We start from the raw sequence: 24,818 nt of genomic DNA, 5'->3' as shown, positions 1-24,818 counted from the left end.
CAAGGGCTGACCACTGATGCTGAAATCCAGCATCACCTGAGCTCTGTGAGTGCAGCTTTCTCTCGACTGAAATGCAGTGTTTGAGGACATTCGCAGGCAAACCAAAATGCTTGTTTACAAAGCTATAGTACTACCAACCTTACTGTATGCTTGTGAAACGCGGACCACTTATAAACGCCATCTCCAGCTCCTTGAAAGATTCCATCAGCAATGTCTGAAAAATTTTACACATCACTTGGGAAGACAGGCGAACTAATGCCAGTGTACTGGAAGAAGCAAAGATCACCAGTGTCAAGGCAATGATTCTTCAATATCAACTTCGTTGGACTGGTCATGTTGTGCGGATGCCTGATCATCATCTTCCAAAGCAACTACAGTGGTACCTCGGGTTAAGTACTTAATTCGTTCTGGAGGTCCATTCTTAACCTGAAACTATTCTTAACCTGAAGCACCACTTTAGCTAATGGGGCCTCCTGCTGCCACACCACCAGAGCACGATTTCTGTTCTTATCCTGAAGCAAAGTTCTTAACCTGAAGCACCATTTCTGGGTTAGCGGAGTCTGTAACCTGGAGCGTATGTAACCTGAAGCGTATGTAACCTGAGGTACCATTGTACTCTATTCCAAACTTAAAAATGGAAAGCGTAATGCAGGTGGTCAACAAAAGAGGTTTAAAGACTCTCTCAAGGCAAATATTTTAAAATGTAGTATAAACACCGACAGCTGGGAAACACTGGCCTCTGAGAGCTCCAATTGGAGAACAGCCTTTTCCAAAGGTGTCAGGAGCTTCGAAAATGCTCGAACTCAGGATGAAAGGGAGAAACATGCTAAGAGGAAGGCACGCGTGGCAAACTCTCACCGTGATCAACTCCCGCCCGGAAATTTATGTTCCCACTGTGGAAAGACATGTGGATCCAGAACTCGGACTCACTGTTAAGACCATGTTCATGGAATACAATCTTACTCTGCTACGAGTGATTGGCAAAGAAGAAGACTGTCTCTCAACATAATCCACCTCACAGGGCTCTTGCGAGGATAAAATGGGTAGAACCATGGAAGCCATCTTGAGCTCCTTGGAGGAATAGCGGGATATATACATGTAATAAACAAACACTGACTACATCTGCCATACAGAAATTTAGCAGGCGCATTTTAGCGTCTGCAATCGCAGCTGCTTGGTTCACGCTTGCCCTGCTTTCATGGCGAGGCATGGGAAACCCTGTCCTTTAAAAAACAGTACAGTGGTACCTCGGGTTACATACACTTCAGGTTACAGACTCTGCTAACCCAGAAATATTACCTCGGGTTAAGAACTTTGCTTCAGGATGAGAACAGAAATTGTGCTGCGGCGGCACCACAGCAGCAGGAGGCCCCATTAGCTAAAGTGGTGCTTCAGGTTAAGAACAGTTTCAGGTTAAGAATGGACCTCCGGAACGAATTAAGTACTTAACCTGAGGTACCACTGTATTGTATTGTATTGTAAGCTAAAGGTAAAGGGACCCCTGACCATTAGGTCCAGTCGTGGCCAACTCTGGGGTTGTGGCGCTCGTCTCGCTTCATTGGCCGAGGGAGCCATTGTACAGCTTCCGGGTCATGTGGCCAGCATGACTAAGCCGCTTCTGGCAAACCAGAGCAGCACATGGAAATGCCGTTTACCTTCCCGCCGGAGTGGTACCTATTTATCTACTTGCACTTTGACGTGCTTTCAAACTGCTAGGTGGGCAGGAGCAGGGACCGAGCAACGGGAGCTCACCCCTTCATGGGGATTTGAACCGCTGACCTTCTGATCGGCAAGTCCTAGGCTCTGTGGTTTAACCCACAGCACCACCCGCTTTTTATTGTATTGTATTGTATTTCATTTCATTTCTTTGTTATTTTCAATTTTTATTTCATTTTTTTATTATTTTTTATTCCGGTAATGCCAACTGCAGGAGACCACAACAGCGTTCGCCCTTGCAAAGGCAAGAGAGGGAAGGAAACGAAAGGGCGAGATGCATTAGCTGCGCTGATTCAACCACGCAGCAGCAGCAGCGCTGGCCGAAGCGCCTCCCTCCTGTCGGACCTCTGAGGCCTAGTCAGGCCCAGCCGGTTGCTAAGGGCCCGGTTGCCAACCACAGGCCTGCTGGTGCACCCTCGATTAGGCTCCGTGCTCGCCGCGCGCGATTAAAAAAAACACCCCTCCCCTTCACCCCCACCTGAAGGGAGACGACGGGTCCGCGCACGCGCGCGCCGCCGAAATCCCCATCCCCCCCCGCTCAGCCCGAGAACAGAGTCACATTGAGGAGGAGCCGCGGGGGATTGTGGGAGAGGAGAGGGGCCGGCCGCAGCCTGTTTCTCCTCCCTCCCCTCCGCCCCTTTCTTCCCCTCCCCTCCCCCCCCCCCGCGCGCGCGTCCTCCGGCCAAGATGTCTGACATGGAGGATGATTTCATGTGCGATGATGAGGAGGACTACGACCTGGTAAGGCTTGAGGGGGTGGAGGCGGGCTGCGGCGGGGGAAAGGGAAGCCGGCGCCCGGCGGCGGGGAGAGGCCGAGCTTCCAGGCCGGGAGGGGGTCCTCCGGAGCCTCCCCTCGACTCCCTCAGGGGTGCTTCCCTCGCCTTCAGTGACAAGGCCAGCCTGTTCCCCCCGCCTCAGAGGTGGGAAAGTGGGGCAGGCAGAGGAAGCTCGTGAGTGGGGATAGTTCGAGGGGGGGCACCTACTGTGTCTCATCCTGCCACCGCCACCCCCAGCCCAGTCAAAACCTGAGGCTGCAGGAGTAGGCCCCTCCTCGGGCCCAGCCAGAAGTCTGGGCCCCCTGTGGGTTAAAGAACCGTTTCTTTGGATTTGGAGAGTCAGGGACGAAAGGGCTTAGGAGGGCCCTAATACTGTGCTCCCCTCCCCACCCTTAAATGCCTTAACATCGAAGAGGAGGGAGCCAGAATCGGTCCCTTTCGGGTGCTTAGGGGTGATCGCTGTCTGTGCCAGGGTCAGCTCAGAGACGAGGTGAGAAACGGGTGAGCACACAGATGCACTCCGACTGGGATACATTGAAGTGGGAAACAGGCCTTTTCTGTATAACGCTGGTTACTGCTTCATGTGGTGTTTTTTCCTTTCCTTTTTCTCCTTCGCCTCCTGATTTTTTTCCTGAGTGTGTGTGTGTGTACACATGTGTGTTTGCAGTATGAATCGGTCTGTGTTGCTGAAAGGGAACTCTTAAAATTTGAGGCAGTGGCTAAGTTTAATAGATGTGATATTGCTGTTTTTTTAAAAAAAATTGTGTTGAAATGTGTCATGCATCTCTTTTGGGTCAGGATATATTGTCTATTATGTGTTCCTTATCATTTGTGTACTTGTGATTACACAGAGGAAAACAGTTTTGAAATTTTCATAGAACTGTGTAGTTATTTGCCGCCTGTGCAATGAAGTTCTCCTGTTTTAATATAAAACACGGAATACTATTAGCTTGCCATCCTATGCATGCTTGGTGGGAATCAATTTCCAAGAAGCCATGTGTAGGATTGAATGAAAAGTCATGCTTCTTCCTTTTAGCAACAGCTTATGTGTAATGTCAGTTTCTACAACTTCCTCATGTCCATATATCATTTCATTATGAACTTACTGTTTTATTATGGCCTTTCCAAAGAACCATTCAAACAGAGAAAGAAATTATAGGCAAAATCTCAAACTCTTGACTGTCAATGTGTATATTTTCACATCTATAAACCCTTCAGAACACTGACAGATATGTTATGGGTATATTATAGTATACTGTACAAGCTCTGCCAAGGTGACAGTTATCTTGATGAAGACCCATAGTTCACAAGGTCCAGCTCCTGGGATGTCAAGTTAAAAAGATCTCAGGCAGCACAGCTAGGAAAGGCACTTTTCTGTGACCTTGGAAGACTGCTGTCAGTCAGCATAGACCACAGTAGTTTACGTACCCCTTGATGTATGATAGTCACAGGTTTAGCATTATTATAAATAAGGTTTCTGTCAGTTTATAACTTTTTGACAGATATGTTTATCAGACAGTGCAGTGTTTAAAATTGCTATATTTCCCCGCTCCACAACTTTTCTATGCATATTGACTTGATTATGGGATGAGAACAGAACACCTTTCCTCCTGTAGAATGCAATACAACCTTTACTTACAGAATTAAGGAATTACGTAATTAAGATACCCAACAACCATGCAGTGCATCAGCACAGATCTGGAGCTACACAGTTTCAGTGTAGTTGAACTTTCCCACTTACACAAAATTTTACAAGTGCTTTTTTTCAGAGAGCTGAGCAACCTGTGAGATACTTCTAGACTACAACTCCCATCATCCCTGACTGCTGACCACAGATTTCCCATCTTTGATCTAAACATGTGTCCATACTTTGCTGATACAAGTATCACATTCACTACCCAGATTTGCAGGTTCAGGAGACTTTTGAACTGACACAGAATTTTAGTTGGATCAATGAATGAACAATCATTCAAACTAACTTGTAGCGTGCTGAATGGATTATTACATTGTGAATCAAGCAAAGAAAGCAATAGATGTCTACTACAGAGGTCCCTTTATAAATCAGCATAGGAAACCTGTGCCTCTTCAGATGTTGCTGGAACACAAACTCACATAAGAATATAAGACGAGCATGCTAGATCAGTCCTGTTGCCCATTTTATCCAGCATCCTGTTCTCGCTATGGCCACCTAGATGCCTGTGGGAAGTCTGCATGCACAACATGAGCACAACAGCACTCTGCCTACCTGTGATTTCCAGCAACTGGTATTCAGAGACCTAATGCCTCAGAGCGTGGAGGTAGAACATAGCCATTATGGCTAGTTGCCACCGATAGCCTTGTCCTCCCTGCAATTGGCTAATCCTTTTTTAAAGCCATCCAAGTTGGTGGCATCACTGTCTCTTATGGGAGCAAGTTTCATTATTTAACTATGTACAGCATGCTTTGTGGAGGGGGTACAGCTTGTTTTTATTCATGTTCCTGCAGGGTTAACAGCCACTTGCCGTGATTGCTAAATAGAACCTTCATGTGCAGAAACTGTTCGTCCTTGAAAACCAGGTGCTGGGGCAAGCAGGAGACGACTGTCTCTTTACTGTCCTATTTATAAGCTTTCAGAAACATCTGCCTGGGCCTTGGTGGAAACAGTGCTGGACCTTCTGATCCAGCAAGACAGTAATATTTAGAAGTACACCATGCTTCTAAATAAGCTTCAGACCACTGTTTCCTGATACACTCTTTCACACCAGTAGCTTCCCCCCCCCCATACATTCATCTATTGTCCATTTCTTCATAACTTTACCTAGTCCGGGAAAATGTGTTCACAGGTAGCTATGCTTGTTCCTGCAAAGTTGCCTCCCTCTCTCCTTGCATTGGAGATAAAAGTTATCGGCAAGAGAGCACCAGTCACTTGTTAGGTAGGTGTAGTAGCAGTGGAAAAGCCCTCCTCACTTTCCCCTTAACGCAGCATGAACTGAAAGTATATTGGACAGGGAGAACTAAGCATGTTCCTGGATGGCATTTATTTTTCTTTCATGCAATTGACTTTTCTTGCCATGTTACAATACATGAGGACATAGTTTGGGTGTGTAGATGTTTGCTGTAGGGTCATTATAGTAGATAAAATTATTTGTAAGACAGGACTTCAACAGGTTAAGAATCCATTTCTGTTTACTGGTGATGCTGTGATGTACCAAAGGGATATTTGATGCTGCCCTTTCGAAATGGAGGAGGACACTTTCTCAATCCCAGCAGTTGGATTCTGAAATAAGTATTGAACATCAAGTGTGTGTATTTACCCTTAAAAGGTGGAATTTGCATAGTAACAGCTTTGCTTTCCACAGATCAGTGAGCATGCTTTAAGGAAAACTACATTGCAGAGGCTTTTAAACAAAGCTATACAAACCTTGAGTCATCTTACATATATGACTTTAAAAAGCAATATACCGTACTTCCCAAAACAAACTGACATTCATTGGATAAGACAAAACTTTAAACAAATGATAAAGGAGCTTGTAAAAGCATTGAACAGGAGAATAAATTCTAATGTTAATGTCTGTATCAATCATGACTTGCACAGTTTTGCATAATGTTATCTTCAGAAAATGGATGAGTTGATGGCTTTTGTTCCTCTGAAATGTGATAGATAGGCATAAATTTAGCCAATGCGCATTGGCACTAACTTCAAAACCTTGTTCCTGTAACTCTCCCAGAACACCTACACTTTGCCATCTGCATGCATTCAACTTTGATCTTCATCCCCAACCAAAACCTAGCGCAATACCTAGATGTGTCTACTCATAAGTAAGTCCCACTGAGTCCAATGTGGGTGTAGGATTGCAGCCATAGCGTGTGAAACTCACCTTGATGCCTCTTTCTCTTTGTTGTCTGAACTTCCGCACTGCCGAAATCTAAATTTGCAATCTCCTTTTCACAGGGATCTTTATGTTTTGCTTCTGTTTCTTTGGAAAGTTCACATACACTTATAGTTCCACATTAATAACTAGTGAAATGCTTGTCGCTACAGGTGTGGGTGGGGGATGTCCATTTCAAGAGAGGGATTATATATTTAAAGAGGTGCACCACACCTTCCTGCAGAATCCTTGTCACCAATATCTAGACAGCTAAGGATGAAAGGACAAGATTTTAACTTTCTGTAATCATTTGTGTAGGTGACACTCTTTTCCCAAGGAAATGAATGTCAGTCATGCCATTATAGCAGAAGGTGCATTCAGAGACATCACCAGGGTGAGAACTGAACCTGTTCCCCACCCCCGACAACTGTAGCCATTAAGAATTCATCCTCTTTCTATCTGGTTTTCCGCTGTGAGAGCAAAATGGTAGATTTAAAAGGCTTTTGGTATGATCCAACAGGGCGGTTACAGCAGGTTAATGGTTAAAGATAACCATACATTCTGCATTTGCATGGCTAAGTTACGGTGAAAGCTGACAAGAGAAGATAGATTAGGGAATTTATACCAGAGAACAAGGAAAAGAGAGTGAGGGTGTTCACTCGCAATATTTAGGATATTGTATGTGCACCAGGTATCCCTGTCTCTGATGAACTTGACTAGTGCAAGAACAGAACGTGCAGAGTAAACTGCTACCAGTGAAATGTAATACGTTTTTGCTCTCTGAATATTTCATGCAATTCCTTTTATGTTGTGATTGGACAAGGGGCATGCTGACATTTTAAAAATGCCCAGGTTTATCTCCCTGGCAACACAGCAACAAGTGAGGTTAATGCCATGTGCGTGTGTTGATGACTTGGAGCTACGCTGCATGCTGAGAATGTCTGCCTCTTTCAAGCCATAACTTCACTTACTGTTCTTTTTAAACTTCTCAATTCACCAAACTGTCTTTGTGTGCCTATGCCTTCATGTTCATGGAAATAAAACTTAAGGTTGCCTTCTCAGGCTTATACTTCTAGAGAGAAATACCCTTGTGAACACAAGCACAAATTTGAGGTGGGATGTGTGCACTTGCCTCAAGGTTCAACCTGATCTGTTTCAGAGGTGCTATGTGTACAGTACAACTGAATTAGATCTGGTAAAAATGAAGCTGTGTTTCCCCCTACCTCGCACTCAGCCCTCATTCACTATAATTCAGAATCTAAAAATGCCTATAGCTCCCCCCCTCTCTTCACAAAAGAAGTTTGTGGGTATAGCAGCCCCTTCAAAGTGAGTTAAGCCTGCCAGTTTGTAGACATACATCCAGGGGTTTTCATGCAGGTCACCTTTCAAGTTTGGGTTCTTCTTTTTACACTTTCAGCCAGAATTGGAAACAATTTGCAGGCATGGTTACCTATTTTGAGGGATTGGAGCCAGCTAAGTTTCAGAATGACAGCTGCAGTAGTTTTCTGGTTGGGTACAATAGAAATTGTAGCGGGGAAGGGAGTGGTAGCGGGGAAAAGAGCATGGATCCCCAGGAACATCTGGGGTGGGGGAATTCACCCCCAGTAAGGACTTTGCTACCTCAGGAATTGTTGGTGGGGAGTGGGCTTTTGCCCGCCCCCCGCCCCCAGATAGTTTTTTTGAGGATATATCCTCAATTCTGGGAGAAAGTGATTTCTCCATGGACTTTCATGGGGAAATGGAGTGGTGGAAAAACAGCTTCTTGCCACACACATAGCAAGGACCGTGTTATCCTAAGCTTGAATGATGGTGATGGGGCTTCTGCGCCCCACTCCCATGGATTTTGGGGGATACAGTGGTGCCTCGCAAGACGAAATTAATTCGTTCCACAAGTTTTTTCTTCTTGCGAAGCAAAGTTTCCCATAGGAATGCATTGAAAATCAATTAATGCGTTCCTATGGAGACCGCTTGCCAGGCTGGCGGTGCGGAGAAGGGCTTTTCTCCCCACCGCAAGCCTTCAGGACAGGTACGGGAACAGAGGGGAAGGCGCGCAGCGCTTCTCCTCTGTTCCCGGGGCTTGCGGTGGGAGGAGGGTTTTTCCTCCCCACCGCCAACATTCAGAACAGCATTTCAGAATGCTGTTCTGAATGTTGGCGGTGGGGAGGAAAAACCCTCCTCCCACCGCAAGTCTTCAGGACAGCCATCCGAAGGCTGGCGCGGGGAGAAGGTCTCTCCGCCCCACCGCCAGCCTTCGGAGCAGCCTTCCGAAGGCTGGCGGCGGGAGGAGGTCTCTCCGCCCCACCGCCAGCCTTCAGAGCAGCCTTCCGAAGGCTGGCGGTGGGAGGAGGTCTCTCCGCCCCACTGCCAGCCTTTGGAGGCGGTCCGAGGACAGTGGGGAAGACGCGCTGCGCTTCCCTGCTGTCCCGGAGATTTCCCTATGGGCTTTCGTCTTGCGAAGGAAGCCCATAGGGAAATTTGTTTTGCGAAGCTCCTCCAAAACGGAAAACCCTTTCGTCTAGCGGGTTTTTCGTCTTGCGAGGCGTTCATCTTGCGGGGCACCACTGTACATTGGAGCTCTCTTCATGGACTTGCAAGTGTGTGGCGGGGGAAACAAATTTGTAATCGCTTTCCCAAACCTCTGTGATAAAAGAGCACGCTGGGGAAATAATCATGATTAAAAAGGTAGACGTTTCCATCAAAATAAAAGATATTCAGCCCCTCTAAAGGGATATTTCCTTAAGCAGCTTGATTTCATTTCTCCACGATGTGGTGGGAACAACTGTGATGCATTTTTTAGACAGCCAAGGCTGCAAAGTGTCTTGGAAGTTCAGGAAGCCCCAGGTTTGACTGAAGATGCCTTGTTAATGGTGAGATCTGACTCAGAAATGTGAGAATCTTCCCTGAACCAGTCCAGTTTGCCTCATAATTCAGGATACACAGCTGATGCACACTCCTGTTTTGAGGTAGTAACAAAAGATAACCCCCAGTAGTCTCTCAAAGACCAGATAATATTGGTGGTTTGCATTAACAACTTCCAGTTAACAACCATGGGTCTAAAACAGGCATAGGCAAACTCCGGCCCTCCAGATGTTTGGGACTACAGCTCCCATCATCCCTGACCACTGGTCCTGTTAGCTAGGGATGATGGGAATTGTAGTCCCAAACATCTGGAGGACCGGAGTTTGCCTATGCCTGGTCTAAAAGACCTGGAAAACATGCCTGAGAACTCATTCTGGTCTTTATTGCTTCACCATTTTGCCCATAATTCAAACAGTTATCTGTGGAAGGTAGCTATATGTTATGATTCAGCATCAACTATAGGATCATGTGTAGGGCTTTTTCCTTTTTTAAAGCTAAAGCTGTTACTATTTTTGGCTGGAATTTCTTTTGAGTAGCTCAAAAGTGTGCTAGTAAGGACTGCTGCCCTTGCATCTCAGCATTATGTGTACTTGTGTTTGAAATATATTTTTAAAAAAATGTAAATATAACTCTTCTTAAGTCAAACTGTAGCAACATAGGTTGATGTCTGTCCCCCACTCCCCAACCCCCTGTTCTTATCTTATCAACAAATTGCTTAGTATTTTTAATGCTTTAACCTGCATTATTGCTTTCCACCCTTTGAACGTAGGAATATTCTGAAGACAGCAACTCTGAACCAAATGTGGATTTGGAGAATCAGTACTATAACTCTAAAGCCCTGAAGGAAGATGACCCCAAAGCAGCACTCAGCAGTTTTCAGAAGGTTTATAGTTTTTTTGTTTCTTTATATTGGTACACATGTTACTGTGTTTTATGATGTTAGCTGCCCTGAGCCCGGCTCCAGCTGGGAAGGGCAGGGTACAAATAAAAAATTATTATTCTTATGTTCCAACTAAATGTTTTCCTCCAAGTTTGTAAGAGCTTTCTGATCTATGGTGGCCTGATGCAGCTGTAACTCTTCCCATTAGTCTTGGGACATTCGTCCTCACTTCATTAGCCAATTATGGCTAATGTTTTGCTTTCTAACACTAGACGTTATCAAACCATTGTTTGAAGCAGGTTTGCATAATGTGGTCTGAGCTAAGCACTCTTAGCGTCAATGTCAGTGCGGACATAGGCATGGTTCATATGTCATGTTAAACCATAGTTTGGCTTAACAAGGAGCATACTCATGCATGCTGCTCAAAAGTTTCCAGGACTCCTCCCCTGCCGCTGCAGTGCCACAGACAGAATAAGCCTAACTTACCATGCTGTCTAAAGCCTGGCTTGTGGTTTGTTTTCTTCATTGCTTGGACAATACCACAAGCCAGACTCCTGCTGGTTTCATCACTTATGCACTACTCTGGTGGTCTCTTGATTATATTTGCTTGTGATATGGCTTTTTAAGTTGTTAAAGACACATTAGTTTCAGAACATAACGCAAGGGAGAAACTAATACATATGCTTTTTTTGTGAAATCTCAAGGTCTTTTTAAAATTATTTTTGTTCTGTAGCAGAAGGTTGATCAGGATCTTTTAGCAGATCTCTGGGTGGCCCATTCATGTTCTACAGTATATATAAATTCCAGTGTAGCCTAACTTGGAATACTCAGTAATAGGTCCAGAATTCTTGAATCGGTGACAATTCCAATAATGCTTGAAAAGTTGCATTGGATGGGATTTTTACACAACATGGTAAATATGAAACATCACAGAATCAGCAAAATAGTGGGGAAGGAGTGAGTTCTTGATGAAGATTTATCTATGTCTTTGACCATCACCAAGCTATCAAGTTAGACAGCAGTGGGAGTTAGTAGAATGACAACATTGCAAAAGCATTTCCGGACTGCCTTGGTAGATTGTTAAATAGGCTTCAGCGTAACTTTTAATGAAATTTACAGATATCTAGAAAAACAATTATCTTTGATTTATGTGGTTTTTTTATAGGTTTTGGAGCTTGAAGGTGAAAAGGGAGAATGGGGATTCAAAGCATTAAAACAGATGATAAAAATAAATTTCAAATTGGTAAGCTGTATACTGTTTTTCCTTGCTATTTTTCTGTATTTGAAATTAAACCATATAAGTAGGGCAGCAAGCCACTGTTATCAAATGGCAGTCTTCCTCCTTTCATTTGCTTACATGTACCCAAAAGGCACTTAATTGCTGATATAACGCAGCATCGCTGCAGTTGCCGCAAGATTGCTCTATAATGAATAAATTAATAAATGCATATGAGAGATTTCCCAAACTAGTATATTTCTTGTACAAGTGTCTGTATTTCTTTTTTTTAAGTAAAAACGTTGATGCCCTCTTCAAACTAGTAATAAACTAGTTTTCATATATAGTGGCACTACTGCCTATAACAGCAAACCTTGTCATTGTAAAAGTAATAATAAAGCTTTATATCTGTGGGTCTTAATGCATTAAACGCACATAGAACCTGCTTCCATCTTCCTTAAGTATCTATTAATATCCTGTAGGGAGAAATATTTTGAAGACTGTGTAACAGTAATGTTTGATTTAGCCTTACGTGAATGAGACTTGAGCCTTCTTCCCCTCTCCTGCTTGGCAGCAAGAATTAGATTATAAACTTTTGCTTCCCATTTTAACTGCAATTTAGCTTATGTCAGAATGCTAAAGAATGGTTTTACTGAAAAAGCCAACTTCAAAAATAATGGTTTTTAATTATCTTGTTTCAATAATCTGTGGTTAAGATTAATCACAGTTTAGTGTTCAGATGTAACATATTGTGGTAAATGGAAATGAACTCCTGTGCTGTTCTCACAACTATAGAAGGTGAGTGGGTGAGGACTGCATGAGCCCAAGGCTTGTGCATGTAATGCTTAACCTAAGTTTAATGTTAGATTGAAATTTTCATAGTGTGGTGGTCACATTTAAAACTTTGAGGGAATGACATAAGGACCACATGCTCTAGTTGCTTCTCTCCACCAGGTCACACATACCCAACAAACAGAAAGACACACAAACACACACACACGCACGCGCGCACACACACACACACACACACACACACACACTGCCATTCCATGGGGTCTTGGCAAAAGTTGGGTCCAGTGCTTTTCAGCCCAGCAAAAACATTGATCTAAGGCATGGACCCTTCTAGATCTTCAAGAGTTTTACATAGGATGACGATGACAAAATCATTAACAAATCACAGAACACACAGGTGACCTATGATTGGATGGTGGTTTTGTGGGAATCCCTTGTAAAAATGTTGAGGATGCAGAAAGATCTCTACCTTGGATCCAGTTTTTTTGCAATATGGTAGCACTGGACAGCATCAGATCTGTAATTTTCATAGTTCTGTTCAATAGAGACATGTCATCTGTGATTTGATTATGTTCATGCAGGGAGAGGGAGACCATGAAAAATTGCAGTTCCAAAATGATCCCTTTTACTGTGTGCATATGCCTTTTTCTCTCTGTTGACACTTGTAGCACCCCACTGTCTACCCTCGGTCACTCTGTTTTCCTCCTCTCAGATTGCTGCCCTTTCCTTCCTCCCCACTTGGTCACTCCTCTTTCTGTTTAGCTGCTGTACTAAGTTTTGAAAGCACATAGAATTCAAAGAGTATTGCTTTTACAAGATTCCTCCTCCAACTTCATGTCTTTTTGAGGAAAAGGGTAGCCACCCTCACCACATTTGCAGGTACCTGGGGAAGTTCAATAGTACTGTTGCACCTGCAGATACCTCATTGGTAATCCTCCTATATAGTATTTGTATTACGTAAGGTCATTTTCTTCTAAAACATCTAAACTAAATCACTCCCACTTTTCCAGCTGTGAGCAATGTGCTCATTCCAAATGTATGCACACTCTAGTTGCACATGCAGTGTACCAAAAATATACACTTTTGTGTGATTATTTTTGAATGCCAACAGTTAGACTCTGCTTCTAGTCCTAAATGCTTAGTTTTTTTTTCTCCCTTGCAGACTAACTTTCCTGAAATGATGAACAGATATAAACAACTATTGACATACATACGGAGTGCTGTTACAAGGAATTATTCCGAAAAATCCATCAATTCTATTCTTGATTATATCTCCACTTCCAAGCAGGTTAGATTATCCTTCCTTCCAAATTCTAGGTTTTGCACCTTTTAAAAAATGAACTTTGAGAATAATTGCACTGTTGCCTCTTGCTAGTCTCTCTCTCGCTATCAGTAAACTAGGTGGGGAGAGCACTGAGTTAGATTTATAATTTAGAACTGCAGGTTTGCACTTCTCAATCATAGAGAATGTTTTTGTTTGAATTTTCATGGACTGACCCCCTGTGTGCAAATTAATGTCACCTAGTGTTTCTCAGGATGTCGTATGAACTGTACTGAGCTGACATTGGTGTATCTGTTTTATACTGTGCTCAGGATGAGAGAGAGAATATGGGGATTTCAACAGAGCCCTGTCAGCACTCATTGATTCCTTCACAGAACTCAGCAAAAAAACACCCCATCCTAATCTAATATGTAACAATGCAGTACTCTTCTCTCTGCCCATCAGAAACGTGCAGGCTATTTAAAAAATGCTGAAGAATGTTCTTGGAGAGGTTCTGCAGAAGGCCATGAAATCCTTCAGCCTCCCAGCTTCGTTGCTGCTGCTCTGTCAGCTATACTTCAACAGTACAGTTTCAAAACACTATCTCAGTTTTAAAACAGTTGGCATCTGCATGTATTAGGTTTTCAAATCCCTGCCTGATTGGGTTTGCTTCTAAAAGTTGGATTGCAGAAGTATTTTGGTTCTGCCATGAGCTCTTTGTGACTTGCTTTCATGGGCTGAATTTTCTGGGGCCAGGAAGAGCTACCCTGCCCTGTGCCTTTCCAAGACACTTTCAAGAGCTGTTGCCGAGAGTTTTAAGTGATAAATAGCATGACACAAGAGCTTTTGGCAGAAACCCAGAGCCTTTTGAGAAATCACTATTTCTACTGTTGCAGCTAGAGAATAGCTTGAACTATGAATGCTAATAAATCTCCCATCCAAACGACTGACCAGGCATAGGCAAACTCTGGCCCTCCAGATTTTTGGGACTACAATTCCCATCATCCCTGATCACTGGTCCTGTTAGCTAGGGACGATTGGAATTGTAGTCCCAAATATCTGGCGCACCAGAGTTTGCCTATACCTGAACATTATCATCCTTTTACTACTATGGCTGCTCTGTCATCCCTGGTGCCTAAAGAAAGCAGCCAATTAGGTTCCAACACGAACAGTTGACTCAGTTTAGTGAGGGCCAAAAGATGGGGAGAGGGGATGTTGCTGCAGCTTTATTCCCATAAAGGGGGAGTAGAATCTACAGCTTTCAGAGAAATTGAGAGCCCAGGTGAGGGTACATAATTATGCCCGAGAAATGGTGGCACATCTTAACTATTAAGCAGAACTCCTTGGGAAAGATATTGGAAGTTATTCTTTGTTAAGTTTTTCTCAATAACAAAAGTATGTATGCCTTAAATAGATGTTACAATGTATAAGTTGTTGATTTCTTCATCTGATGTATTACATACTGTAGTTTAATCTTGCTCTTTGCGTATGTTCATGTTGACTTTATTAACAGACACAAATTTGCTGTTTACAATTATAGAATTCTGATTTTTTATGCCAGATGGATTTGCTTCAGGAATTTTATGAGACAACACTTGAAGCTCTGAAAGATGCTAAGAATGATAGATTGTGGTTTAAGACAAACACAAAGGTATAACGGGCAATGGGGAATTTTGTTTAAAAGTTTGTTTTTTTAAGTGTGTGTTTAGAACTCACAGTGTGTTTTTAAAAAGCAACTTGTTGTTTACAGCTTGGCAAATTATATTTAGAACGAGAAGAGTATGGGAAACTACAGAAGATTTTGCGCCAGCTCCATCAGTCATGCCAGGTATGTTACAATCTATTTTCTAAACTGTTTTCAAAATATACTTATTACAGGGGGGATTTTATTTTTTATAATGTGTTTATTATGTTTTGAGTTGCCTTGGGACAACCCTAAAAGGCAGTTTTTCAATACTGAATAAAACACCCAAAACTTGATAATGAGGTGGTTTGGCAAGCACCTCTGGAGAAATGTTTCACAGTGATTGTATCACTACTAAGGTCCTATATTCAGCACTACAAATCTAAAGACCGTACCCAATACAAGGCATCATCCCCTTTCTGTCTCTGGTGAGTGTTGCATAGAAGAAGAATGTGCTACAGAGATGTGTGCCAAGTTAGTTTTTCAGATGCACTGTATGCAGTGCCCTTGAAGATGATCCAGAAGCATTTACTAGTTCTGAATTCTGTTGCTGGCTATGTCAGGACTCTGATAAGTTGTTCATTTGCATGGGTTGCCAGTGTGTTTTTGGAGCCCATCGAAGGTACTAGTTATGATCAAAGAAGCCTTAAATAGCCTGAGTCACTATATCAGCTTACACACGGAAATAGAAATTAGTTTTGTAATTGTTATGGTTTGGCAAAACAGTAACAGGCTACATATTGTGTTGATTTTTTGCTTTATGCATCTACATTCAACTAATGTGATCAGTAACAAATGGTGACTATTTTTTCTGTCATTTTAGTAAGATTAGGGTTTTTTTAAAAATGTGTGTTGGTTTTTTAAACCATGCAAGACATTACTTCAGTTTTCTGTCCCAGGAAAGCTTATATGGAATGTGAAATAATATTATGCTTTAAGTTCTGATTATATTTAAGAGTGCAGGTTAAGATTTTTATGGAGAAGAGAGTCGTAATTTCTTTCCCAATTTACAGTGCACATCTTTCTTCCTTTTTGTTAGACTGATGATGGAGAAGACGACCTTAAGAAGGGTACCCAGCTATTGGAAATATATGCTTTGGAAATTCAAATGTATACAGCACAGAAAAATAATAAAAAACTTAAAGCACTATATGAACAGTCATTGCACATCAAGTCTGCCATCCCCCATCCACTGATCATGGGGGTCATCAGAGGCAAGTGCTGTTTACATTTCGTTATCAGATCACATAGCATTTGCCTAGTTAGTTCACTGCATTTATCTTGTATTTTCCTATTGCATAAAGTCAGGTAGTTAAAATCTGAGCATCTTTTGTCTGCTTTTATTACAAAGGATTTTATTGGATTGTACATGATGCAGAAAATAATGTTTTTGTAGGAATGCATCACTTCCTTGTGTGTAGATGCAAATCCTAGCATATTGTTTGCTCAAGGCATATTCCACAACATAATGTTTCCATGATTTGAAGTTTTCTATTTGGAATAATTCCATCTGAACAAATGTATTTATAGTAGGGTTTTGTTTTTTTAATGTAACAGTTGAATCTTTGCCCCAGGGTGGCAGTGTCCTTCTTTAGTTCTCTTTAGAATGCGTGCTTGGAGTAGGTTGTACAATCTGGAAGATCACAAATGAAGTTCTGTTATTTGGTGTGTTTGCCCTTTGTCAGAATTAGAAAATAAAAGGTCATTTCTAGAAGTCCTGCTGGTATCCATATTGAAAATATATAGCATGCTAGATGGAATATGTCTGGTAATTGTAAGACAACAATATTGATCTCTACTTGTTTTTCTTTCAGAATGTGGTGGTAAAATGCACCTAAGGGAAGGTGAATTTGAAAAGGCACATACTGATTTCTTTGAAGCATTCAAGAATTATGATGAATCAGGGAGTCCAAGAAGAACCACTTGCTTAAAATATTTGGTCCTAGCAAACATGCTGATGAAGTCTGGAATAAACCCATTTGACTCTCAGGAGGTACAGTTGTCAGTTTCTTACTGCTTGTATGAAGGCAATTAGCATAAACCTTTTAGTTGGTATCTAAATATGCTTATTGTTGTTTCTGTCCTGTTCAGGCAAAACCATACAAAAATGATCCAGAGATTCTAGCAATGACAAATTTAGTAAGGTAAGAGCTAGATTCCCTTAAGGGGCAAAGCTAGAAGCAAATTTTAATCTAAATAATCTACTGAGCTGTAGAAACAAACTCAAAAGTTGGTGTCAAAATTACCCTTAACAGAAGAAAGTTTACCAAATCTCAGATTTTCAAAATGTGCTGAAGGCATGCTCACATTCCGTTTTACTGTAAATGAGATTGCACTGAATATTAAAATCCTTATTCTCTGCATACAGGCCAGTAGCCACAGAACCATTCATCTAACCCCAGGCCCTATGAAAGAATAAAAAATGTGTGTTTGTCAAACCCCTATCCTCCCCTAATACCACATGGCAAGCCATTCTTGAAACAGGGGACTTCCAAAAATAGTTTCTATTGTAGTGGTATGGAGGTCGTCTGCTGAAAGAGAAGTACACTCACTTTGCCCAAGCCCTCGGTCATACTTCGCAATTTGAATACTCACCTTCAGTTTCTGTTGATCCTCGGAAACTGGGGGGTAAAGCTCACTATAGATAATGTGTTCACCTCTGTTTGGATCATAGCAATCAAATTCTGTTATCTGTTTTCTTTCCTAATTGACTAAATTGTAATACAGTGCACATGCTCTCTTTCTCACTTGAAGTGCCTATCAGAATAACGACATCACTGAATTTGAGAAGATTCTGAAGACAAATCACAGTAACATCATGGACGATCCCTTCATAAGGGAACACATTGAAGGTATAGCTGTGAAGAAGTCTTGCGATTTTAGCCAGCCCGAGCTCCTCATCCATGTCCACAGTGTATTAAAAAAAAATGCCTTCTTTTGTAGCAAAAGCATGATAAAAGTGTAACCGAAATAATAATTTGTGCTAGATAAGGCTGAATAAAATGATTTTGCAAAACAAAAATTGGCAGGAGTTTGACTGGAAGAAGAAAAAAATAGATTTTAAGTATTAACAATTTGTACTGGCCGCTAAGTAGCTTAGCTGTGTTGGGGTTGGGAGAAGGAACCATACATTGCAGCTTCACGATGGTACAGCAGAAAGAGTCTCCCTGATTATCTGCGAGACTAGCTGTTCACTGGTGGGCTAGAGTGTATTGGACCTGGTTGCCAGGGAAACCAGGACATATGCTGATCCTTACCACCAACTTGGGAAATCCAGGAGACATCTGCCCAGTTGCCAAGAGAAACAAGATTGGGGCAGGGGGGCAGTCTTGGCTGGAATGGAGCAGAGGGAGCATACATAATTCATCGCTGAAGCTTTAGAGTAGCCTTTCTCAACCTTGAGTCCCCAGATGTTGTTAGACTACAACTCCCATCATCCCTAGCCATCAGGAATGATGGGAGTTGTAGTCCAACAGCATCTGGGGACCCAAGCTTGAGAAAGGCTGCTTTCAAGGATGAGTGGGAGGGGTGGCCCAGGGAGGAAATAAAGTGTGACTAACCTCCTCGCCCCTGATCCAATATATCATGGGGCAGCCAAAGGTATAGGGCAACCTTTGTGTTACAGTTGTGATGTTATATTCCTCTGCTATTGGAGCCCTGGCCTCTAATGAACTATACTAACAATCAGTATCCTTTTCAGCTCAGTGTGTCTTGAGTAGCTGTTAACTAAAGATGCCAGGAATTGAACCTGGTGACATTTACTTGGGAAACTTTCAGTTACTACAGGTTGATGCCCAGTTTGTTTCCAAACTGAGCTACCATTTGAGTTAGGGAGAAAGCCTTAGGAGCATTTAAATACAGTTGAATAATTTGTTAGTTTGATTTAAATTTCACACGAATTCCCAGCTGGAAACGTCATTTGAGAGTAAATTCTTAGGGTTTGATATACAGTCTAATGCATCTGTAAAAGTGTAGTGATCGCTAGATATAAAATTAGACCTATGCATTTGCTTTTATCTAAAGTGCTTTCATTGTATTCATACTGTAATTACTTTGCTTTTGTTCTTTTCCAGAACTTTTGCGAAACATCCGAACACAAGTGCTTATAAAATTAATTAAGCCTTACACAAGAATACATATTCCTTTTATTTCTAAGGTATTTGAACACACTGTCTCCAGAGGATTACACTTAAAACTGCTTACAAAAACTGCATCTCGATATTTTTTTCTCTTGGAGGTTTTAACAGCTGGCCAACTTGTTGTTTGCTGTTTCCCTTCCAGATGCCAGGGTTGTAAGAGATGCTGTAAATCCCAGAGGAGCACAGCATAAGTTTAGGCTGTGGGTTGCGATGAGATGATTTTTTGGGCTCAAATGTTATGGTCGGGGCTTAGCAAAAGGAGCGGCTCAAAAACCGATTGCAGTTTTCTGTGGGAAGAAAATTCTGTTAATTTGTGGCAGTAGGGCTTGCAATTAGTGATGCGACACACATGCACACACACAACGTTTGTTCTTTCTTGGCTTGCCACTGCTACAAATGTCAATGGCAGCAGATTTTCTAACAGCTCCCACCTCTAGCAACTGCCCTCTTTTACCCAGCGGTGCATGATGCTACATCATGATGTGCACTTGTTTCAATAGGGCATTCTGGAGTGAAATGGGTGCCGCCGATATTATGGTTGTTACTTGCAGCAGGAGCAAACTAGAGTTTTCAAAGGAACAGAAAATCAAAGTGGGAGGGTCTGGTGAATAACAGTCAACTACTGCCAACTCAAATTATTTTCTGTATTTGCTACTCCTAAATGGAGGGGGGAGAGAGGCAAATTTGAGATCAACACTACTGTTGGATGCACATTCCTCTTCCTCACAAACCTGTGAAACTACATCTGTGAAAGATAAGTTTGAAAAGCTGTGGTCAGTGCCTTCTAACTTCTCAGAAGCCAGACAGGAGGCTGAAGTGGAATTGCAGTGGGTACAGAGGCCTGCACAGCTACTTGTTCTTCAGTTGAGCTGGCAAAATCAAAATTAATTGGGCAGATATGGTTATTTGCACAATTTATTACAGAATTCAGTTTTCATTGGCTTTTTAAAAAAATGTAAAGGCAAAGCCATGGTTTATGCTAGCTAGTTAAAAGTCCATGCCATTATTGGAACTTCCAGATGTGCAACAATAAAAACAACGGTACAGTTCTACCTTCGTTCTCAAACGTAATCCGTTCCGGAAGTCCGTTCAACATCCAAAACGTTAAAAAACCAAGGTGCGGCTTCCGATTGGCTGCAGGAGCTTCCTGCATTCAAGTGGAAGCCGTGTCGGATATTTGGCTTCTGAAAAAAGTTTGAAAACCAGAACACTTCTGGGTTTTCAGCGTTCGGGAGCCAAAAAGTATGAGTATCAAGGCGTTCAAGAACCAAGGTGTAACTGTATAGAGTGGCTTTCCTTCCTTCTTTCTGCTCAGAATTCAGCTTCATTGGTCTCACTCCAGTCTCCATGCTGCAGCAGCTGCTTGGTCATAATTGGTGTCAGTAGTTTGTGAAAACCATGGTTTGCAGTTCAGCTTTAAACTCTTTGGCTTAGATACATTTTAAAATGTATAGCTAAAAAACAAAACACGATTTTGCATTACATCTGAACCTGGCCCCTGTCCCTCTCTCAACAGCCTGACCTGTACATAGGTTTTACTATTGCAAGTAAAGTCAAGATAACTATAACTGATTCTGCTGTTTGTGTTAAAACTTTCCTGACTGTCATATATACCCACTGCAACTTGTATCTTTCCTCAACCTGGTGTGCTCCAAATGTTGCGGGATTTAAACCCCAGATAGCACAGCCAGGTGTCAGGGTGCTGGAATTATAGTCCAAGCATCTTTTTAAAAAAAAATTCTTTAAAAAAACATTTATTCAAAAGTTACAATACAACAGTCCAAACTTCTTGAGGTCACAAGGTTGGGAAGACTGGCTTATAGTATTGAGATATAAATGTACTGCCAGCAACAACCTGCAAGGCTGACTCTAAAGGCTTTCATCTGCTAATCCTTCCTTTCCCAGTGATCATACTGGTATTGACGTTATATGTTTAACTTCACCCTTCAACTTCACCCTTGCTTTCCTAGATAAAGAAAAAAATTGCTTACTACCCAAAGCTATGTTGATATTTAATACCTCTTTTCTCCCTTAGGAGTTAAACATAGATGTAGCTGATGTGGAGAGCTTGCTTGTGCAGTGTATACTGGATAAGTGAGTATTTTTTCCCTTCCTTTTTGAGTACTGAATGTTTTTTTAAATGTTTATTTATAGCAGGGGTGGGGAACTGGATTGGGCCAGATCCTTACCTCCCCCTGCCTGCTAAAAACATTTTTAGGGAGGCGGGTGGCACTGTGGTCTAAACAACAGAGCCTAGGGCTTGCCAATCAGAAGGCCGGCGGTTCGAATCCCTGCAACGGGGTGAGCTCCCGTTGTTCGGTCCCAGCTCCTGCCCAGCTAGCAGTTCGAAAGCATGTCAAGTGCAAGTAGATAAACAGGTACCGCTCTGGCAGGAAGGTAAACGGCGTTTCCATGCGCTGCTCTGGTTTGACAGAAGCAGCTTAGTCATGCTGGCCACATGACCCGGAAGCTGTCTGCAGACAAACGCTGGCTCCCTCAGCCTATAGAGTGAGATGAGCACCACAACCTCAGAGTCGTCCGCGACCTTTACCTTTAAAAACATTTTTATTTAGACAAGCCTATTCAGATGCTTAGGAAGTTGAGGTAATTATAATCTGTTTAAGTATTTTAACTTTTGCATGTTTTAAAGTACTGTTGTAATTTTTTCTTTTTATGTTTTTGGAAACACCTATGAGGTTTCTGTTTTTTAAAAAAATAATCAAGCAGTGTATAAATTTTATGAAATAAATAATAAAAATATCCTACTCATATTCAGTAAGTTAGGAGTCTCCCATGCCTTGTTAATCCAACCCTTCCCTTTTTGATCCTCACCAGAGATAATCTGAACCAGGAACTATTAACCATAGTTAGTTTGCAAACTTTAGTTTGTAGCATTAATATAATTCCTCTACAGAAAGAGGGGTCGAGGGAACTGGAGATGTCAGCAGGGAGGGGAAGGACGCTATGAGCCCCTTGTTGTGCTCTTGACCTCCTGGCCATGAGTGGAAACACTCATAATTTGCATCATCTTGTCTTGTCTGGAACATTCATAACTTTGCACCAACCTGTATTACCTATGTTGTAAGGTGCACTTTAACACTTTCTTGTTTTGTCTCTTGCTTTAGCACTATTCATGGCCGAATTGATCAAGTCAATCAACTCCTTGAGCTGGATCATCAGAAGAGGGGTGGAGCACGGTATACTGCATTAGATAAATGGACCAACCAACTAAATTCTCTCAATCAGGCCGTAGTCAGCAAGCTGGCTTAACCAACAACAGGCAATTACAAAATGTACTTAAGGCAACAGCGCAGTGATGTAAACCTTAAAAACTGGGAATGGCAAAACTACTGTCGGTTGGTGTGCCCTGAAATTATTGGAGTTAATGGCAGAAGTGCTTTTTTGATCAGCTGGTTTGTGTTTTGCTGCTGCATTTATCCCAAGAAAAACAGCTTTAATCTCCAGAAGAAAACCAAATGCCACGGGATTTATGCTGTGTTGACATCTTGCCCTCACCATGCAACACCCTAATAATTTGTCAAGGGGCAACTAATGACCAGAGCGAAGGTTTTGTTTGTCATGATTTTAAATACACTGACACGTTCCTGTTGGTTTAAATTTAAACATATTTTACCTGCAGAAAAAAGAAATCTCACAAAAAAATAACCTGCAATAACTTGAAATGCATACCCTTTTGAACACTTCCTTTTTCTCATGTATAAATCAAAATGTTTGCTGCATTTTGCAAAATGTCAATTCTCCAAAAATGTGTCCGTATATTTCTGTACCTGCAGTGTAGTAAAGGTTTAGAAGAAACCCCGTAATTATGGTGGCATACTGTCACTTAGGTTTCAAGCAGCAAAAATAAACAGTGCAGTTCAGAAATTGTAGAGCTTTTGTTTCTTGATGTGTTTTTCATTATGTGGCTGGCTTGTGTTTAAGAGATTCAGGGAGAGTGTTGTTGCCTTCTGCCTGTATTTTGAAAAGCACTCTGAAGGTCAGGGGCACCATCTACGAAGCTGTGCTGCTAAACAACTGCAATCTGTCAAAGGGGCTTATGTGAAACTTCCACACATGCCACATTTTTTTAGTGCAAGCCTATTACTGCCTGCTCCATGGCTAGTCAGTTAAGAGCACTCCACTGGAATCTTCCCTTTCAGTTTCAAAGAAGAATGTTCTTGCTAACCATAGTTAGTGTCAAACCCCATTTTGCAGCTGAAGTTAAAATGGGTTTGTAGACTGGCTGAACTAAATTTAGTTAATGAAAATACAAGTGCAGATGTAATCTTAACCATATTAGCTCTGAAACTGAAAGGGAGGTGGGAAATGTCCACATTGGGTTGCGAACCTGTGGGATGCACTTATGTGATTAGCTAATTGTGCAACATTTTAGCAGGCTGCACCTATTAACTTAAATTTTGCACGTGTGTTTAAGTATTACTCTTTGGTATTTATATGCAAACGCTACTGATCAAGCATTACCAATTTAACTGTTTGCTAATGTACAACCCTTTCTTAAGAGTGTCCTAGCCACTGTTGTTTTGGCACATCGCAGAACTAGATTTTTAAATCTTGGATTTAGATAAACATGGGCTGTGGTTGATGGGATTGCACAGACGAGTTGTGCCAAATGGAAGTTTGTGGTTTTACTCTTTTTAAAAGAAAAGGGGGAGAAACTAAATAAAAACTTAAGACCAGCATTCAGGAGTCATACCTGATGGCTATGGAGTCAAAATTGGTCTTTTCATATGAGGATTTCTGAAGTGGCAAGTGAACTACAGACAGTTCTTTCAAAGTCTGCCTATAGGAAGCAGTAGAGGGTATTTCAAAGCATTATTGCAGCTGAGACTGTTAGGTTTCCATATGGAATCTGATAGAATATGGTTAACAGAAGTAAAACTTTGAAAATGAGTGTTGGTCGGCTTTTTGTTCTTTTCATAGTAAATTCCTAGAATTGAGGGGATGTGGTTGTGGGAATATTTCTGAAAGCCCGCAGAGCGTGTCCAAAGATGGAGTTTTTGTCCTGCCTGCCCATGATTCTCCTCCTCTTCCATGTCCTGCAGCTGTTTCCCATTCTGTATCCTTGTACTAGCAGCACTGGTGAAAGGAATAATCCTGGTTCATATATTTTAGATGTCTTGTGAACTTTCCCTTCCACCCTCACATGGCATCCCTTTTGAGAACATGCTGGATCAAGCAAAGTACTGTTTTATAACCCGATGTCTCTGAGAGGAGGAGCACTACAGGTGATATGCCTACCAAGATTTTTCAATTTTTTTGCAATGATGTCCCTTGTTGGTTTTGTTTTTTTGAGCCACCGCAGTCTTGAAAATTGCAGTGGCCATGTGTACAGCTGCCATGTAGAGGCACTGTTGCGTTTGAGTGCTGTTGCTGGCTAGAAGCTCACTGGTGCCTTCACGTGCTATCGGGTATGTGAGCAGGACCAAATAATTTCTTACTGCTTGTATAACACACTATATAGTAGTGCATTCAACCCCTAGGCCAATAGCTCTCAAACTTCTGCCATGGAAATCCTGCATGTTGCAGAGCATTCTGAAAAATGTTCTAGTGCACATCAAGCTCTTAAGAGGTATTGTTGTTCCACATGAACTGAAAGTACATTCTAGAAGATGCCTTAACAATCCCT

At 42.0% G+C, this 24,818-nt stretch overlaps 1 protein-coding gene and 1 long non-coding RNA gene across 3 annotated transcripts in view; one reads left to right on the top strand and one right to left on the bottom strand.

The window, feature by feature from the left end:
* The first annotated feature begins 2,333 nt into the window (after positions 1-2,333).
* Positions 2,334-24,082, top strand: COPS2 (COP9 signalosome subunit 2). 2 transcript variants are annotated; one of them, XM_053365818.1, is made up of 13 exons: positions 2,334-2,457; positions 9,969-10,082; positions 11,245-11,322; positions 13,250-13,375; positions 14,910-14,999; positions 15,099-15,176; positions 16,072-16,246; positions 16,847-17,025; positions 17,124-17,176; positions 17,787-17,884; positions 19,106-19,188; positions 21,207-21,265; positions 22,297-24,082. In XM_053365818.1, the coding sequence occupies exons 1-13, from the start codon at positions 2,404-2,406 to the stop codon at positions 22,439-22,441; spliced, it is 1,332 nt and encodes a 443-aa protein (XP_053221793.1). In that variant the 5' UTR covers positions 2,334-2,403; the 3' UTR covers positions 22,442-24,082. The 2 variants fall into 2 exon arrangements, with proteins under 2 accessions (XP_053221793.1, XP_053221792.1); XM_053365817.1 differs by having other exon boundaries at positions 14,889-14,999.
* LOC128402052 (uncharacterized) overlaps positions 20,071-24,818 on the bottom strand; it is a 20,572-nt gene continuing 15,824 nt past the window's right edge. The window contains exon 3 of the long non-coding RNA XR_008327594.1: positions 20,071-20,625. This is a non-coding gene — a long non-coding RNA (uncharacterized LOC128402052). The remainder of the gene's footprint in view (positions 20,626-24,818) is intronic.

Source organism: Podarcis raffonei, chromosome 14, assembly GCF_027172205.1.
Source record: "Podarcis raffonei isolate rPodRaf1 chromosome 14, rPodRaf1.pri, whole genome shotgun sequence".
NCBI classification, from domain to species: Eukaryota; Metazoa; Chordata; class Lepidosauria; order Squamata; family Lacertidae; genus Podarcis; species Podarcis raffonei.
Note: the sequence above shows the minus strand (reverse complement) of the source record. Positions and strands in the feature narration are given on the sequence as shown.

Coding starts and splice junctions, on each gene's coding strand:
- COPS2 (XM_053365817.1), top strand. CDS start 2,404: ATGTCTGACATGGAGGATGATTTCATGTGCGATGATGAGGAGGACTAC. Junction 2,458..9,968: donor ATGAGGAGGACTACGACCTG/GTAAGGCTTGAG, acceptor CTTTGAACGTAG/GAATATTCTGAAGACAGCAA. Junction 17,026..17,123: donor ACCCATTTGACTCTCAGGAG/GTACAGTTGTCA, acceptor TGTCCTGTTCAG/GCAAAACCATACAAAAATGA.